This window comes from Dysidea avara, chromosome 5 (genome assembly GCF_963678975.1).
Source record: "Dysidea avara chromosome 5, odDysAvar1.4, whole genome shotgun sequence".
Taxonomy (NCBI): Eukaryota; Metazoa; Porifera; class Demospongiae; order Dictyoceratida; family Dysideidae; genus Dysidea; species Dysidea avara.
This window is the reverse complement of record NC_089276.1, coordinates 1181180-1199390: the sequence shown is the minus strand read 5'-3', so window position 1 is coordinate 1199390 and position 18211 is coordinate 1181180. Positions and strand designations below refer to the sequence as shown.

At 38.2% G+C, this 18211-nt stretch overlaps 4 protein-coding genes across 17 annotated transcripts in view; 1 reads left to right on the top strand and 3 right to left on the bottom strand.

The window, feature by feature from the left end:
* The window catches only part of LOC136255469 (WSCD family member CG9164-like), a 109022-nt gene extending 103055 nt beyond the window's left edge, over positions 1-5967 (bottom strand). The window contains exons 1-2 of the mRNA XM_066048249.1: positions 5165-5967; positions 3322-3739 (exon numbers count right to left, since the gene is read on the bottom strand). Coding sequence (XP_065904321.1) covers positions 3378-3739; positions 5165-5948 — 1146 coding nt within the window. The 5' untranslated portion in view covers positions 5949-5967 and the 3' untranslated portion in view covers positions 3322-3377. The remainder of the gene's footprint in view (positions 1-3321; positions 3740-5164) is intronic.
* LOC136255470 (WSCD family member AAEL009094-like) lies at positions 1156-3286 on the bottom strand. Its single transcript, XM_066048250.1, has 2 exons — positions 2552-3286; positions 1156-1586 (listed from the first exon to the last, which is right to left on the bottom strand). The coding sequence occupies exons 1-2, from the start codon at positions 3234-3236 to the stop codon at positions 1234-1236; spliced, it is 1038 nt and encodes a 345-aa protein (XP_065904322.1). The 5' UTR covers positions 3237-3286; the 3' UTR covers positions 1156-1233.
* A 103-nt stretch (positions 5968-6070) lies between the features above and the next one.
* On the bottom strand, positions 6071-10512 carry LOC136255468 (WSCD family member CG9164-like). The gene is made up of 2 exons (XM_066048247.1): positions 9304-10512; positions 6071-6569 (listed from the first exon to the last, which is right to left on the bottom strand). The coding sequence occupies exons 1-2, from the start codon at positions 10127-10129 to the stop codon at positions 6217-6219; spliced, it is 1179 nt and encodes a 392-aa protein (XP_065904319.1). The 5' UTR covers positions 10130-10512; the 3' UTR covers positions 6071-6216.
* Positions 10511-17038, top strand: LOC136255467 (conditioned medium factor-like). Of its 14 annotated transcripts, none has more exons than XR_010700900.1 (5): positions 10511-10580; positions 10640-12220; positions 13850-13913; positions 15927-15997; positions 16058-16419. XR_010700900.1 is itself a non-coding variant. In XM_066048238.1 (4 exons), the coding sequence occupies exons 1-4, from the start codon at positions 10575-10577 to the stop codon at positions 16755-16757; spliced, it is 2010 nt and encodes a 669-aa protein (XP_065904310.1). In that variant the 5' UTR covers positions 10511-10574; the 3' UTR covers positions 16758-17038. The 14 variants fall into 14 exon arrangements, 8 of the variants coding, with proteins under 8 accessions (XP_065904310.1, XP_065904311.1, XP_065904318.1 ...); XR_010700901.1 differs by having other exon boundaries at positions 15927-16229; positions 16276-16415; XR_010700902.1 differs by having other exon boundaries at positions 13439-13944; positions 15927-16419.
* Positions 17039-18211: the final 1173 nt, after the last annotated feature.

The following is an 18211-nucleotide window of genomic DNA, read 5'->3' as shown; positions in this document are numbered from 1 at the left end:
CACATTCATGTAGAACAAGGGATGGCGGAGGTGTACAGGACTACAGGTGCCTTAATACTGACCAATAGTGTCCTGATTTTCCAGGTCAGTTTGTGTACTTTGGGACCTTAACTACGTGTCTGGATTCAGGGGCGGATCCAGAAGCTGGCAAGGGGAGGGACACAAACGTAGGTGGTTGGGGAGAGCCAGATTCTCTTGTTAATTGCTGCATTTTTAAAGCAGGAAATAATCACCTCTTTAGTGTCTCACTGTTGATTTTGCCACTTTGGCATATGCAAGACGGTTGTAATGTCTTAAAAGCTGTCTAATGGCTCTGAATGTCTTATATAACAGCAACACGATAATTATTGTTAGAGGCGCTTAGTACGCACGAAAGTGCTGGGGAACAGTTTCACGGTCAGTTTGACTTTGGTTTCAGGTGAATTTGTAATAAATGCTAGTAAAATGTGCATATTTTCATGAATTTTGTAGCTAAATTGATCTTGGCCTGACATAAAATTCAGTATTTTAATTAGAAGCATGTCTGGCTCCTCCATGCACAGGTGAGGGGGGGCATTTGCCCAAATGCCCCATCCTGGATCCGCCATTGGGATTATGTAGGTGTCCATGTAAGAGGTTGATATACACAGGCAGGTCAGCTACAATTAGTTGTACTAAAATCAATAAAAGCCAAATTTTCTGTCATCGACTATAACTAAAGAAGGTTGTACGTAATTGTTTTTTTGCTTAACACAAGCAACAATATGTGCTGGTAGTTCACCTTGTGGTCCTCTTACCTGTTCACGTTATCAAACACTGACAATGGAAACACTTCAAATATATCATATCAAGTAGTTCCTAAAACAGTGGGCCTGTTAGATCCATTATTCAGTTACACTCTAGACTGCTCTGTTAGATAATTAATTTTAATGTACAAAGAGTTGATCTTTAGTCACTCTTCTTAAGAGGTTGATCTGCCCTAGTCTGGTTCATGAAAATCAGTGGAGTTGACTACAGTACCTATTGTTCTGTTTCTAAGATACACTTGGTGACCTCATTAATAAGACCACCTGAGCTAACCACCTCATTATAGTGACCATGTCAAGTAGGTCCCAAACACAGCTAAGGTGTAGTTCACGACCTCACTAATAATAAGACCACTAATGTTTAAGCAGAGAAAATAAATTTGTGACTGGAAATTCTGTACAACAAAAGTAACAAAAGTAACAAAACTGGTTACCAAGTAAAGAGTTACTAAGTTAGAAATTCTTTATAACTGACATTATATTTGTTTAACAAAGGTTCTGCCTGTCGTGTCACTTGCAAAAATTTCCGATGTAGTGCAGGAGAGAAGGGGTCAAAATCATGAGCATGTTTCCTGTGGAACGTCTGTACTTGATGGTTCATAACGCAATCTAGTCGTTCCTCAGTGTAGGGGAACTCAAGGAAATCTAGCATCCGTCGCAACTGTGTCCGAGTATCCTTCAACAAATCCTCATAGCGTACCACAATCACTGGAATGTGTCCATCAAGCCATATTGCTACTGTTTTGAGGTACCTGTCACTAAACTTTATAAGGAACTTGTCATCCAGTAGTCCACTAGCACCTGTAAAATAGTAAACCTCAGTCAATGACTTCAATTAGGACACCTCATTTAGTGACCATGTCAAGTAGGTCCCTAATACAACTAAAGACTTCCAACCCTCATTGCAGTGGATTTTCATGCGTTTACACAGATTTTTAGAACTTCAGTGCATATTAAAAGTGTAAGGCCACTCCATCTTGATTTCCTGTTTCCCGTCAAACTCCCGCATTATCTTTTATGTCAAACTAGAATATTCCATAAACGGACGTATTCTAAGTATCATGTGATTGCTTTAGTCCAGATTCTTAAGTAGACATGAGGGAACGCATGGCGAAGGAGGGTGTGCTGACTATTCATGGTAATTGCTACAGAAAACTGTTCTTAGTTCAACTATAATAACAAATTAATGACAAGGATACAGTCAAGGATTATTTCTCCATGTTGAGCGATCTTCATGTTGATTTGAATGGCCACAGTTGCTGCAGGTGCAGCTGAAATAGTAGTTAACACCTTGTAGCTGTGTAATAGACATTTATAAAACATGCGTAGCTGTGTTCTTCACTTGGCAAAGTTTGTTTGGCTAGGACGGGAAACAGGAAATCAAGTTGGAGTGGCCTAAAGCATTCAACAAGGCACACATTCAATTGCCATGCACAATAGGTATCAACACAGGTTGTGTTACATGTTAACTTCTATTGTTAAGTCAAATTGGTTATATGCAAACAATTTGTTGTAAACAAAACTGATAAGTCAATTTGTTCAGATTAATGAAGCATATTGACTTAGCTCCGTTATTACTCTAATAGAACACACACTAGTATAAAATGCTTCAACTGAAACTGTCAATTTTGGTTAACCCGGTAACTATTGTTAGATTTTGTTATTCAGACAAACCATAGTACAGGTAGGTGTGTCATTACGATTATCCATTATAGCCATCGGCAATTGACACCAAAAAACTGCTTTGAAGCTTTCATTCAACTTACCATATTCGGACTCATCCACAGTTCCAGTATGGTTCCTGTGTGAAGATTTACGATTGATTTCTGATTTGATGGCATCAGCTACATGTCTCACTACAAATATTGCTGCATCGTATTTGATCTTAGTTACTCTTGGTGAATGTGTCTTAATGGCAATCACATTTCTTGTAGTAATATATTCCCCAACAAATCCCTCTGCTTTCAGGGACCGGTCACAATATATTGCTCCAGTAAAGACACCAGTGGCTTGCTCCAATAGTGTCCTACACCAGGTACTGCCAGAGCCAGGGAAGCTAGCTAGAGCCACCTTTTTACCAGTGTCTTCTTTAAACCCCACATCAACACAGGAGCGTTCAAACATCTTCAGTGGCTGGTGAGTACGCATCTCTGAATCACACCACAAGAAGTTTCGTTTGGTATCCAGGGACAAATACTCCGTGCCTTTTACATTGAACTGTTCTACTAATGAGTCAATCTTGCTACCAGGCAATGTCCATATTAACTTGCTATACACTTTCTTGCCCACACTGTCAGCGCTGTTGAGCAAAGGGTTGCGAAAACTGAAGCGTTCGCCTTCAACAACTAGCGCCTCGCCGTCGTTTACTTCCAAGTGCAGAACGAAGAAGGCAATGATGAATAAAAGTCCTAAACAAAGCGTCACAATAACTCGTTTCATCTCGCGAAACATAATAAAGTACAGAAAACACTTCCGTAATAACCTTTTTATAAATTAATTAATTTCAAGTTGAGCACAAGATTTCTAAAAAAATTGCAGTATTTACATGAATTACAGATTGTATAACAGGAAATTATAAAACTATGACTGTATTTACTTTGAAAAATCATAAATGTCCTTATAAGTAGTGTTGTACCTATTCAACAATGGTTCTAGTGATTTCATGACGGACAGAAGAGTTTTTCGTTGCTTTTTGGTGAAAGGATCAAAATCGTGATCATGTTTTCTGTGAAACTTTTGCACTTGATGGCTTGCTACACAATCCAGTCTCTCTTCAGTGTAAGGGAAGTCAAGGAAGTCAAGCATCCGTCGTAACTGTGTACGTACATCCTTCAACAAGTCCTCATAGCGTACCACCATTGCTGGTATGCGAAGATGTTGCAGCCATCTTTCTGCTGTGTGCTGGTAGCGATACCCACTGCTGATCGCATATTTATTCCAGTCAGGATTATTAACTGTAACAAACATAACAGTACATCACTGTGGAACCTCTCCATAGTGGATACTTGGACCTTAACTAAGTGTCTCGTGCCTATGTGATTTTCTAGGTCTACTAAGGGATGCTTTGGGACCGTAACTAAGTGTCTGGATTCCAAGTGTACGTCAAGTTTTGGAACAAGAAAGACTGAAATACTCTACTTCCTCATATAGTACAATAGCCAGGACTTTTATTTCACAAAAGTATTGACCCGGTCTTTAACCTCTAACCTGTAGGTCCCAGATTTGAGAGTAAGTATTTATGGATAGTTCAGAGTGACACATAGCATTTAATCAAATTCAAATTGTAGAATACAATCATCGACACTTTCATCTTTAGTGATTAATAGAAAAAGTCAAGGTGGATAATCCGAAGCACCATGCATTGACTCGTGTAACACTATCATGGTGTCCTCAGATATGGTATTAAACTTAATGTTTGAAGAAACCACAACAGTGAGGAAGGAATAACAGGCCACTAACAGTGCAAGACTATCTCAGGGTCTATAATACTGCGGGATCTATATTTGAGGGGCATTTATTTCCTTATGTGGCTGGAAGCACCACTGCACCACTGTCTGTACATGGGCTTGCATTGACATACAATAAACAAACACTACACAACTTGGTATGCTAATTGCATAATATTATTAGCTGATGTACAATTAGTTACACTAGTCAGAGACACCCCTACTGAGACTGTGTGAAGTCTTAACTAGAACATTGTTGGAAGCATAGTACGGAGCAATCATAAGCAAGACCAAGGCTGTACAACAACGAAGGTTTGGCGTGACTAAAGTTACGTGAATTTGGCAATGGAAGAATATATTTCAATATTGGCTGTGTAGTATGAATTCATCCCCTGCTTTGCATGCTGATTCACATCAAACTGTCGACCAGTTATAACTGGAACAAATTGGAAGCAGTTTCTTACAATGACAAAAGTTGTATAGATGTATCAGGACATAGGCCAGATTAGACATTTCATGGATGACATCATCAAAAGCATTGAGCAATATAATTATTATTTTTAAAATGCATAAAGTAAAATACTTCCATACAAATATTTTCATTAGTACGAAGAGAGAGTGATATTTCACCTCAATTTAAAGCTAACAGAAGTTTATATATTGGAATTTTTTATAACATACACTTTGGGACCCACTCGTTATTAGAGGTTTTCCTCTTTCAGAGGTAAAAATGTATGAAGTCAGGCCCTCTGGGACCAAAATATTTGCCCTTGTTATGTTATTGTGTCCTTAATCCAGAGAGTTCTTTAAGCCAGAGGTTTCAATCTACAAAACAAAAAGTTAGTTTATTGGACCATGAAATAATGAAATGTGGCCCCATACTATGACGGACTCTTGGATTTGTTACACACCATAGACCCATCTGACACATACCATAGTCTTCTTCCTTTATCTCTCCTCCAGTATGATTATTGCTGATAGAACGTTTCCTTTCTGACAATACAGCATCAAAGACACTTCTGATGATAAAAATAGCTGCATCAAAAGTGGTGGCATGTTTACGATCAGGATTGGTAAGGTTCACAATATGCTGATGAGACTTAATAGCTATGACGTTACCAGTTGTAATGTATTCACCAACAAATCCATCACCTTTAAGTTTCTTGTCACAGTAAATTGCTCCAGTGAACACACCCGTGGCATCTTCCAGTAAAGTTCTACTCCAAGTACTGCCTGAACCAGGGAAGCTAGCTAATGCCACTCTTTTGCCTGTATCCTTTTTAAACCCTACCTCTGTACAAGGGTGTTCCATACTCCGTACAGGCTGAATGAAATCCCTCACTAATTCAGGGTCGCACCACAGAAAGTCTTTCTTTGCTTCATTGCTCAAAAACTCTGTACCTTTAACATTGAACTTACTAACTACATCATCTACCTGCTCGTCTGACATTCCATCTAATAGTTTTATATACTGCTTTCTGTTCACAATCTTCCCATCTCTTAACAGAGGGTTAATCGCCCGGTACTCCTTTGGTGTAGTATCGGCTGAGTCGTCTCCACGCACTGCCTTTAAAAATCGCTTAGTGGCCAGGCGATGATTATTTATCAGACGAGCAGTACGATCTGTCCACGTGCAATTTTCATTTCTGTACAAGTTGTGTCCAATAACAATCAACAAAGCGATGATAATAGCCACCTGGATCTTCTTTATGTTCATTGCGCTGCTAGTCCGTAAATTTATCTCGTATACTATACAAACCCACAATCAAATCAAACACCTAGTGAATGCAAGATTCAATATTGAATTTCCGTAGCTTTCACTATATATATATATATAGCTAACATTCCGGATTCGTTTTTGTGTCAGTAGTGACAACACCATACTGGTACATTTGTTGTGCTCATGGAATACATAATAATGACACAGCATTAACTAGTAACTTGATATATGCATAGCTACAATTAGCTAATTTATGATGAAATATTTATGAAATCCATTGCGTATAATTTACATTGTGTTTTATAAACAACTTATTCATTTTCTTAATGGACTCTTGTATGAGAGTTTGCTGGCTTGGAGTGAAAGGGTTAAAACTTCTATTACTGTGTCTGTGGAATGTCTCCAACTGCTTATTCAGCACACAAGCAATATCCTCTTCACTGTACTTGTAATCCAGAAACTTTAGCATACGTCTGAGCTCCCTGCCAAGATCATTCTTCAATTGCTCATATTGTACTACCAAGACCTTTCCCTTGAATACGTACAGCCAGGTGAGGACAGAGTTGACCCACTTTGAACAGCCATGTGTAACCCACTTGTCCCAAGCAACATCAGTGCCTACAGCAACAATAAGTTAATGGGTTGATGATCAGAACTTCAGTAGTTGATGTGATTGTGTGAATGATAAATTTGATGAACTGTTGGGATTTACTTATTATACAATTTAACAACTCTTTCATAAATACAAGTGCTAAAAAGAAACTAGAAAGGCAAATCCAGTGGTGATAAGAAACTAACTAAACTATACTCTGTAAGGCTAAACTTGAAACACTCTGATAGAACAGTCATATACTCTAATAAAACGGTCAGGTGTGGCTGAAGAGAATTTATATATTTGCCCACCTCGTGCACTGTGTCTGAGGTATGGCTGGCAATTGACAAAGGGGAGCACAACTCACTCAAATTTGTTCTCAAGATCAATACACAGCAATACTAAATTTTATCATGAATGATTACAAAGTAACAACTAATACCAAAAACAAGGGAGCACCAAGAATGAATAACTTTGATGGGATAACAGTGATTATCCATTTCATGCTAACCAATAATCTTGTTTAAAAAGGGACCCACAGATTATGCTGGCATAATAATGATCATAATAGGTTCCTGAAAGCACTGGGAATAATAGGCAGAAACCTTGTGTAATACTATAAATCCTTGCTTATCAAAATACATATCACACAAAAAGATCGATATACTCTAATAGAACAGTCAATAACTCTAATAAAATAGGCCTTTTCGTTTAACTAACCAAAATATTTCATTAGTATTAATTACTTCCTTCACTTTTCTGGAGTGCAATATTGCTAACCACAACTCGCGGTTCCCATTGACTCCTGTACAAAAATACTTTTTTTTTTTAAACTGAAACTTTTTCATACTACCATATATGTATCCCAAGTTTCTTTAGATGTTAGATGTGGACTTCCTCTCTCAAGAAAACTTTGTCTGGTTGCGTTACAACAACCCGTCTTTGAGTTACAGAAGTTGTATAAATGGCTGTTCATGTACTTAATTGCTTCCTTTAGCACTGTAGTTAATGAAGCCACTGGTGATAATTCTAGTGCTAATGATAGTCCACCATCATTCTCGCCACTAGTAGCCATTCAAGCTGAGGGTAGTAACAATGGACTTATAGTGAATGAGATACCTGGAGCAATGGTGAAGGTGCCGTTTGACCGGTGTACTGCTCCCAAACTTTGATGGCAGTTATTGTGTAGAGAAACCAGTGTACTAGAGAGGCTAAAAATAGCTGGCAGTGATGCTAGGAATCTACGCACTGCTGGGAATTTATCTGACGCTATAGTAGCTCTTGGATAGCTCGTGAGTGCGATGCTATTGATCTAGGCTACATTGCTGGGCTACCTGTATACAGTACTCTCCTTTCATGTTGTTTCAGTGATTGATACAGGACTAGCATTCACCTAACATGGCAGCAGCTAAGACAGCTTCAACTTGATAATCTCACTAATTACTCGTGAATTAGCACTGAAAGTATTAATCCACCACTCGCCAACGTTTACTAATTCATACGAAATAGTTAGCGATATATACGGCAGCTGCAGTGTGTCAATATCAATAGTAATGTTAGACATTGAAGGCAACATCGCACTCCGGAAGCCACATCATGAACCAATAATGTCATTACAGTCTAACCACAACATTCCAAAAAGGTCTATTACCAGGTAGCTGACTGTTTTATTAGAGTATATTAATCTTTCTGTGACATGCATTTTGACAAGCAAGGATTTACAGTCTGTGCTTCAACCACTTACTGTTTTCCCATAAAGTGCAAAGTCTTTTAAAAACATGGGAACTGAGGTATAAATATTGAGCATAATTTGAGCATTACTCTAAGCATAATAGGTAAAATAATGAGCATAATCGGCGCGTCTCTACTTGTTAATAACAACTTGGTGATTATGTTTATGCATCAAACACACTTATGTAGCAACTTTAAACAGGCTGTAAGACTACACAGCATTTGTGTGCTGTAAAGCCTTAATAATAATAATAATAATGACTGCTTTATTAGAGTATCTGAAGGACTACACCTTACATTATATTGATTTTTCCCAGGCTAGATGGAATGCCCTGGCTGTTAAGTGTCAGACATCTGATAATATGCTAGACGAGGGAATCGGAATTGACATCGATGCCAGGATGATGTACAGAGGACCAATCTCCCCCTCAAGGACATGATGGTAGACCTCTACAGTGGAAGGCCTATACCTCAACCTATGCCATTTCCAACATGGAAGCCAACTTCTTGACCCATGCCTTCACTAGCTGAAAATACTGGAGGAGAGAAGTATTGCTTCTCAACCTCACATACACTTTCATTTTAAGCAGGCCTCTTTTTAGAAAGGAACTTAAAGCAGTGTCAATTATTTACAGCTTGCTACTAAGTGAAGTGAAATAGGTCCCAAACATAGCTAAGGTGTACTTCATGACCTCATTAATAAGACCACCTCATTATAGTGACCATGTCAAGTAGGTCCCAAACATAGCTAAGGTGTACTTCATGACCTCATTAATAAGACCACCTCATTACAGTGACCATGTCAAGTAGGTCCCAAACATAGCTAAGGTGTACTTCATGACCTCATTAATAAGACCACCTCATTATAGTGACCATGTCAAGTAGGCCTAACACAGCCAAGGTGTACTTCATGACCTCATTAAAATAATATGGCTACTTTATTTCTGTCCCTCAGATATTAACAATCCTTCACTACATGATAAACAATCTCAATATTGTATGATACTAAAAGTAGTTAAATTCTCTTACCAAAAGCTGACGGCGACAAAGCTTGTATGTGACTTTTGGTTCTCCGGCGAGAATACTCCGACACTAATGCATCATAAAGGTTTCTAACAATATATATAACGGAATCAAAATTCACTGAAATTCTCTGGTTTACCCCAGGCTCATAAGTACCATGTGTCTTTATCGCAATAACATTCCTTGATATCAAGCATTCTCCTTCAAAGCCTGCATTGACCAGGGTCTCATCTCTATATATTGATCCAGTGTAGATACCCGTAGCCTGTTCTAACAATGTTCTTGTCCATGTGTTGCCTGATCCAGGGAAACTGGCTAAAGCAACTAGCTTCCCACTCCTGCGAAATGCTCTTCTCCTGCACACTTTATCATCTAGCTGTACTCTATCCACATGCATAGAATTCTTCAATAAATGACAAGTAAGAAATCTTTTAGCAGTATCAAATGAAAAATACTCTGTGCCATCCAAGTGAAACTCTTTCACCATCTGTATCACCTCATCCCTGCTACATTTGTTGAGGTGAGAGAAGAATTTATCAGAGGTAAAGGACTGGTCTCCACACTGTAACATCAATGGATGGGGAAATGTAATTCCTTCTACTACTGGTTCAGAATTTGAAGAATTTGCCTCGGAATTTATACCATCAAATGAATTTATTATACCATCTCTTGCACCATTTGTCATCCGTCTGGGTATACGTACAGGCCAAAAAGATTCCTGTTTCTCATAAGTTAATTGTCTTAGACGAATATCCATGATTAAGAAACTTAACACAACAAATACCATTAAGGTGCATAGCATACACAATATCCTATTTGGCTTTGTCACCATAATAATTCAAGGGTAGTGACTGTTTCTCCCACACTGTTCTTTGCCCTCCTCATTGGCCTACGTTGAGGATTCTTTCTATATCTACTTGTATCGAAGCAGGAGCGAGACGCAATCTATCTCAATTTATCAATTGGAAAATATAATTACATCCTTACGCGCCTATTGATCCTGCGCTAAGTAGCAATATTTCGAGGGTGGGAATTTTCGCTGATCATGATGTCGCGGTTTTGGGGTTTATTAGCGAAAATTTTAGCCTTGAAATATTTAGACCTCCATATAGTTTGCAAATCCGCGAATTTTTTGACAATCGCATTGCTCAACCTCGAATAAATAAAACACAAAAAAAGTCAAAAAACAACAACATTTGACCTCGCCCGAGACAGAGCCTGCGTACTCAATTAGCGGGGGCTGTAAGAGATTAAGGGAAAAACCAGAGGAGACCGCAATGAAGGTTGGTGTGACATGTCAGCTAAATGCGAGGCTAAATGGCAACTTATGTATATTTAACAGGATTTTGCTCTACTGTGGACTACACTGAGTGTACTGCGACTGATCCAGGTGGTAGATGCTGTAGACTACTATCAGTACAGGAATTTAGCGGGATCTGCAGCAGAATTTCCACATTTTGCACCTCCTCCGCTAGAGGCGACGGGTATGCACTCGCGTTATCACGTGTTACCATTACTAACTCTGGACGAGACGAGTCCTGAGTGGAAACACACCTTTCCTGTGGACCATTGCGACATTTTTGCTGTGACAGTGTTTGGTAAAGATCCAAAGTCCTTCAAGTTAGTTTTTACATCACCAGATGGTAAGTCAGTCACTGCTAACATTGTGGCTGATGAAGAGTTGGGATATGGAACAGCTGGGTCATACCCTTGTAGGACATTCTTGTTTAATGATCCAGTCCCCAGTGTAGGCCAGTGGACTATAAGTGTCACTTCTAATGATCCCTCCACATTTCCAGCTAAGGCCAGTCTCATCGCATCATTCTATCCTAGTGACTTGATCCTGCAAGCTTATGTACCAGCAGAGAATCTCATAGCTGGACGTTCTGTTCAGATCATTGCACTGTTACCATCAGTGGTCAAGTCAAAGGAGAACATCAACTCAACAAGAAGTGTTGCTGCTCTGGATAGTGCAGTAACTACTGTCTACTTGCCAGATGGGACACAGAAGAATGTTGAAATGAAAGAAGGTCCCCGTAGCATATCTAATGACCTCTATGCAACATTTGAAGTACCTATTTCAGGAATTTATAAGAACCTTGTTCAGCTCAGTGGAGAACTGTCTGATGGTACAAAGTTTATAAGGTCATTATGGTATGTGTTTACAGTGGCACACCCTTCTGTCAATATTACTGGTGATATCAGAGGTGCTCTACGCACTCATGAAATATCTCAGAGAGAACTGATTGACTTTACCATTGATGTATCTTGGTATGGGCCTGATGCATCGTATCGAGCGTTCGCTCAAGTGTGGGGTACTGGGGAGAACAACGAAGAGGTTCCTGTAGCATGGATCAGTGGCCTAGTGGATGTGCAGAGAAAGAAGCGCTGTCTTTTTAATTGTCACTACGTTAAAATGCAGTTGGATTCATGCTGGCTGGAATTAGTTAATGCTAAACCACCACTTGTACTAAAGAGTATTTCATTAGAGGATCTAAAAGGTTACATCACAGTTAGTAAAATGGATGAAATTAAAGTGATTACTGAAGATGACAACTTGATGAACTGGAGCCCATCACTCAAAGCAAAAGATATCGAGATAGACTGGGAGATGAAGGAGGGATACAATCCTTACAGGATCAGAAAGAGTAACACTAGCAGTGGTGAAACTGGGAAACTAGTGCTACTTCATGGATATTGTGCAGGAGCAGACCACTTTGAGTGTGTGCTGGACTATTTCACTGACTACATTGTCTATAATAAAAGCAATCATAAAAATATGGTACATGATGAATATGCTAAAGAAGTACTGAAAGATCTCCATGACAAAGGGGTCACAAGATTTAGTGTTTATGGCCACTCACAAGGAGGAGCAGTAGCAACTCACTTGTACACATACTATATATCTGGAATAGATGCTGTGGTATGTTGTTTTACAGTGTACATATAAACACATATATAGCAACACACAACTTAATGTGTCGTGTGGCCCAACAAGCTGACATGTCAGTGCATTACTAATAGGAAAAACATGAGATAATGTTTATAGCCCATGTAGGCCAGGAAGCCCACAAATTCAAAATCTAAATTAAGCTTCTTATTTGTCTTCTTTGCAGTTTGCATGCATTTTACATTGCTGTTAAATGCACACTTAATCTGATGGTCTTGATAGCAAATTTAGTCAGGCTAGAGTGGCTCCAATGAGACACTAGTGAGCTCTCCACTCTGGCTTGACAAGTATATGCTACACATTCCATCATGCATATGGTTTTATCTTGAAGTTGGAGATGCAACCCTATAATACACGGTTAGCTATAAAGAATATCTTAGTCTTAAAGTTTGATTTAAAGGAAGTAGATTTCAGTGTTGACAAGTTTATATTTAGCTAGGTTCAGGCTAAAATCTTTTTTTTTTAATTGACTGTTCTATTAAGTAATTTATTTCAGTGTGACTGCTCTATTAGAGTGTTTCGGTCATTTTAACAGTAGAATCATTGCTTCAAACACATGTAAAACACAACTTGTATAACCTTATTCTGTTGTCTGGTCCCACTTTGCAATTCCTGTTTCCCTAGAATTCTACTTACCCCCATTAATATACAGTATCATTGATTTTAAGAAGTTTCCTTAAAGTGATTTGGACCTGGCCATTTAAACAAACCCAGTGCACTGTTAAAAATTGAAGTGTGGTAGCACTTTTTAGGTGCTACCATAGCACATCAGGCAGAGGTGTATATCATCCACCAGGTGCAAGCAGGGGTTAATCTAGGGGGGGGGCACAGGGCCCCCCTGGGTTAGCCATTGTCCCCCCTAGGTTTATACCTAAAGCCTTGAGAAATGGAAAGGTTTAATTGATCCCAAAGTTGTATAATCCAATGGTCAATATTCAATGGCATCACAGTAAACTTTCACCAAAATTACACCTAAATTTTCAAAATTTTCCTGGGGGAGCATGCCCCCAGACCCCCCTACAATTCGAAGCGACTTACTTTGCCCCCTCTAGGTTAATATTCTAGGTTGAGCCCTGACAAGGGTGGTAATAATTATAGTAGTCGTGACAGTTTGGACTGCTCAATTTAAATGAAACTCAAGGTGACACTAGTGCACTATATTATATCACACAACTCTGATGTTTATTTTAGAATTTTATACTTACTCTGGGATGGATGTATTGAGATGGAGTCTCTGGCAAATAGCAATGAACTCCATGTATGTAATTGAGTTTGGCTAAATGTGGACAAGATCTGCAAGAATCCCACATGCTAGTGCAAGCCTAATTTTACAGTAGAATGCAATAAATGCAATGGGTGAAATATTTACAAAATTGCAATAAAAAATTTGAACGCTTGTTTCACAATGAAGAAAGGTGATAACAGCAAAAATCTTTGTAGCAGTGTGATCCCCAAAGCAAGAGGAGTGTGAAAATCTTTGTTTTGTGTCTTTACTTACGAGGAGACGGAATATATGTATGAGTGTGTTAGTCTGCCTTTCATTGGACAAGCAGTTCACTATTGTTTTTTTCTCACGGGTTTTTGTCTTCTCCCTGGTCGTAGCAAGGGCCTGGAAGACAATACTTACCCAGCAATGGATTCACCTGTTCATGGAGAAACTGACGGTGTAAGTTGCATCTTAGTAGAGGACTGCATCCGTAAGTTACCACCGTTTAATTAAATGTTGGCCTGTAGTTATTCTCCATATTGTCACTGTCATAAAATTATTTGACTGGCTGAGTGGACTTCCGTTGCTAGCTATAGCATAAAAGCACATATACTCTATGCATAAAAACTTTGTGCATGTTATTAAATGCTTTCATGAAATGAGGCTTAAAAATCTGTATACTATCACATTTGCCTGTTCACGAATATCTTTGTCTCATGCCTATACCCTAAAGGGCACATAAATTATGGGTACTTTTTACAACGTACACTTTTCAAACACACTTTCTATATCAACTTTAAACATGCTGTAGGACCAGGTGTCCTAGTGAAATTTGTTGAAACCACAATAAAATGTGTGCTCCAACACTGCAAATGTGTATCCACAGTAAAACAGTTAATTATGCACTTATGGGCAGTGCACCACATTAAAGTATAACAAACAATAAAATAAATGTTTTGGTGGGTGTATATACTATTATTAGGTTTAAACTATAACTATTGGTGTTTTGTCATTATGGTATAATGGACAAGGACTCTTACATAGTTATATATGATCAACATGATCAAGACTATACAATTACAATGCTCAGAAGAATAAAATTAATCCACCAGGTATAAACAGACCTTCAGCACTTGTGCTGTAAAGTCTTAATAAATAAAAGGTCTTCCATTGTTATTCTTTATTGGAATAGCTTTGTCTTTTGTGAAAATGGAAGAATGTAATACATAATGAATTCACCTGTTCATGGTGAATGCACTAAACCATGAGTTATGATTGATTAATTAACCTGCCATTTAGTTTTTGGACATTCAATTTTCTTGTTATTCTGATTGTCTAAGACTATTCATTATAGACTTGTAATTGGCTAAAAACTTTGGCGGTCCAACATGATAAGCAAGGAATGCAGGTTTTTACTCAAGTGGTCACATGTGATATTATAGGTGAAACATGGGCACAAGGAATTTACCTGATATGTATGTCCGAGGACTGCATGCACACATATCAGGCAAATCCCAAATGCTGATGTTACAGCTAATATGTAACACTTCTTTTCTAGGCAGATAGCTGTCTGGGCAAGTAATCACCCATATGCCAATATGAGTGCAACCACCGCATTTGTTTTATATGTGTGCCTGAAAGATTTACTTATGGCTAGGAAGCACAAAATGTTGTAGATACATTTGTTATAATGAATGAACCAATCCTAAGGATATCAGACTTTGGAACTCCCTCCCTGAAGAAATTGTAAATTCAACACACTTTATCAATTTCAAAACACTTTTAGATTAGCTTGAATGTTTACATGTACGTCATACTAAATTCTGAGTTTTGTACATTGTAAATAATAAATAGCTGGCAGCTAGAGCAAACACATATCACAGAAAAAGTTGAGTTAATTTGCAACTGTTTTGATGCTACCGCGTTGTTTACAGATTAGTATATAGAGCTTGTTACCTGGCCCAAATGTACATAATCGATTATTGGCTCCCTATAATCGATTGATTGACCGATTAATTGACTTAACGATTATTTTTTAAATTTCAATGTAATTTTGTATATTAATAGTGTTTTCTTAATCAAATGTGCTGATTGGCAAGAAGTCAGGGGAAAGAGTGGCTTTGTGTAATTCCTAATAAACAAAGCAATAAACAACCTCCTTGCTCACTTTAGCGCCCTTTTTATGACCAGAACTGTAAGCAGTTCTATGGTCATGGGATCTAATTGTATAATTGGTAGTTGCATATATAGCCCGATTATCAATCACCGTCAGCAATAACCAATTGATTAACCGATTATTGCATAACTGATTCACTGAGATTAGCTAATTACAAAGGTGTAAAGGGGTAAGCTTTGTTGTAGAGTGGGTAACTCATTTTATCTGTAATGTGGGTGTGGTCCATATTCGAAAATGTACCGAAATGCTTGTGAATGCACTGTTTTCACTTTAAACTAATGTCTCCCAACTCGTAGAATGGCAAGAAGACTGAAACTGCTTCATCTGAGCACTTCTTGTGGCAACACTGATTCGTGATGATAGTCACGTGAGCAATAATTTATTCCTATATGATCGATTTCAGTCTGAGCCGTTATAAAACAAACAGGGTGGTACCGCTATACCTCATCCACATCAAGGCTATCCTTGCTTTGATGAAAGTGGCTTGCTCTTTTTGAAGTGCAACCACTTTCCCGGGATACATCTATTGTACATTCAGTTGTCTCCCTGGGAAGAGGTATACATGACAAATGTATCCTCTGGAATTCCTTTGATCTGAGGTGTGAAAGTGTTACATATTATGTTTGTATTGATGTCCTACTATAGAGTGGTGGTCATATTGTACAAACACTTGGCACACCATATCTTGGTTGTCCTTTGGCTGGTCTCCTGGCATTAATTGGAGATACTTTCTTTGGCATCGGATGTGGTGCTAATGGTGACCTCACTTATGATGGTGCTGCTAGGTGGGCATCCAAGCTACCAATGGATAAACAGCTGGAAGTGTATTGCTATACAACACAGGTAAATATATATACTGTATGAATATTTTAGTATAGGGTGTTAGTTATGTATTATTGCAGTATCCCAGGAATGTTCGGTTTCTTAAACAATACTGTTCGTTAGTAGCTCAACTGGTGCTCTCTTCACCTAATGATGGCATCACTGAAGTGGCTAAAGCAAAGTTACCTTATGCTCCTGACTGTTCTCTCACTGAGGGAGAGTGCCACTTGATGGGAATGCAGTACCCATTCCAGTTATGTAATGTAGAACGCAGCAAGAAAGTTAATGCTGCTGCCGCTCGTTAGAACAAGCAGTTACATGTGTATCGTACTCTGTGTGTGCATGCATATGTGTGCATGCGTGTGTGTGTGTGTGTGTGTGTTGTGTGTTTGTGTGTATGCATCAGTTAGTACAGCAAACTAGTGTGTCAACTTCACATCAACACAGATATCACAACAATCAAAGAATGCAACATTTAATGACATGATAGTTTTACTGTTTAACGTATAATCTATCATATTTTTATAGCAATTTTTGTATAACTAGCTAGCTACCATGATTTAATTATTTTCTTTACTATAAAGCAGTTGTTGACATGATAGTATAGCATTATAGTTCTGTGTGTTCAAATGCATGTTGCATGTGTGATAAGAAATTTTCAATGCAGTTACTATATTCACTCAATAAACATTTCATCAGCTTAGACATGCTGGTAGCTTAAGGGTGCTCGGCCCCCATGAAATTACCATAACTCACAAATGGTTTGGGCAAACATACTGTACTTTCTTACTGGATATAAGCTAACACTAGAGCACACTTTAGTCCAAACCCAACTGCTAATTTGCTGTAGTATGCAAGTTATAATTTTTTCCCTTTAAACTAGAACTAGTCTTACAGTTTGCACACTAGAGCCTTGATACTTTCATGATACTCAATACAAAACAGTACAAACTGTTGTGCGTTTTTATTTTTGTCTTTTAGCTACTCAGTCATCAGATACTCAAATTTAGTTTTGACACTGCCACCAATCTTCCATGCTACAGTATTTATCACCCGAAGTTGCTTTCAAAAAACTGCAAGCAATCTTTTTTAGAAAAATTGCTACAACAACTCATCCAAAATTTTCATGCCTTTTGGGTGAAAAATAGTTCTATTTTAAACATAAGGGTGTAGATTAGCAAGGGGTGTGCCTGTTGCTAAAATTTCAGTAATAAGCCGCAGACTAATTAACAACCTTCCATCAACGTAAAAGATAACTTGTTTCGCCATGTGAATTGGGAAGCCTTATGCAATCTGTACAGAGCACCCTTAAAGAATTTTCACATAAACAATCAAGACTTAGTACAGATATTGGCTACTGCTGTAGTTAAGAGTTTGAATATTGAGATCTTTATAAAATTGATGCTGTCACAAACATAAAAATTTGATTTACAGCATCGTGCCCACATACACCTTCTTTGTACCATGTTACACAACCCCCACCTTTCCAAACCATCTGCACCCTTGCTAATATAAAATTGCAGGACAGATTCAAAGGGATAGGCACACCTTGCAAGCCAGGAAGTATGTGGTTACAATTATGTATATCATTATCTTCATGTATTCAATTTTACAATGAGATGGTACACAACCCATTGCCCTTTGGCTGCTAAAATTTATATAGCATGTCCCTGTGGCTCATGTTTAATTCAATACATGAAGATCACTCAGTAAGCACTATATACAGTTAATACTAAAAATGCTAAAAGTCAGTATTTTG

Coding starts and splice junctions, on each gene's coding strand:
- LOC136255470 (XM_066048250.1), bottom strand. CDS start 3,236: ATGTTTCGCGAGATGAAACGAGTTATTGTGACGCTTTGTTTAGGACTT. Junction 1,587..2,551: donor TGTGGATGAGTCCGAATATG/GTAAGTTGAATG, acceptor ACTATTTTACAG/GTGCTAGTGGACTACTGGAT.
- LOC136255467 (XM_066048238.1), top strand. Junction 12,221..16,275: donor TATCTGGAATAGATGCTGTG/GTATGTTGTTTT, acceptor GTCCTACTATAG/AGTGGTGGTCATATTGTACA. Junction 16,474..16,532: donor TGTATTGCTATACAACACAG/GTAAATATATAT, acceptor GTATTATTGCAG/TATCCCAGGAATGTTCGGTT.
- LOC136255468 (XM_066048247.1), bottom strand. CDS start 10,129: ATGGTGACAAAGCCAAATAGGATATTGTGTATGCTATGCACCTTAATG. Junction 6,570..9,303: donor TTTGTCGCCGTCAGCTTTTG/GTAAGAGAATTT, acceptor TTGTTGCTGTAG/GCACTGATGTTGCTTGGGAC.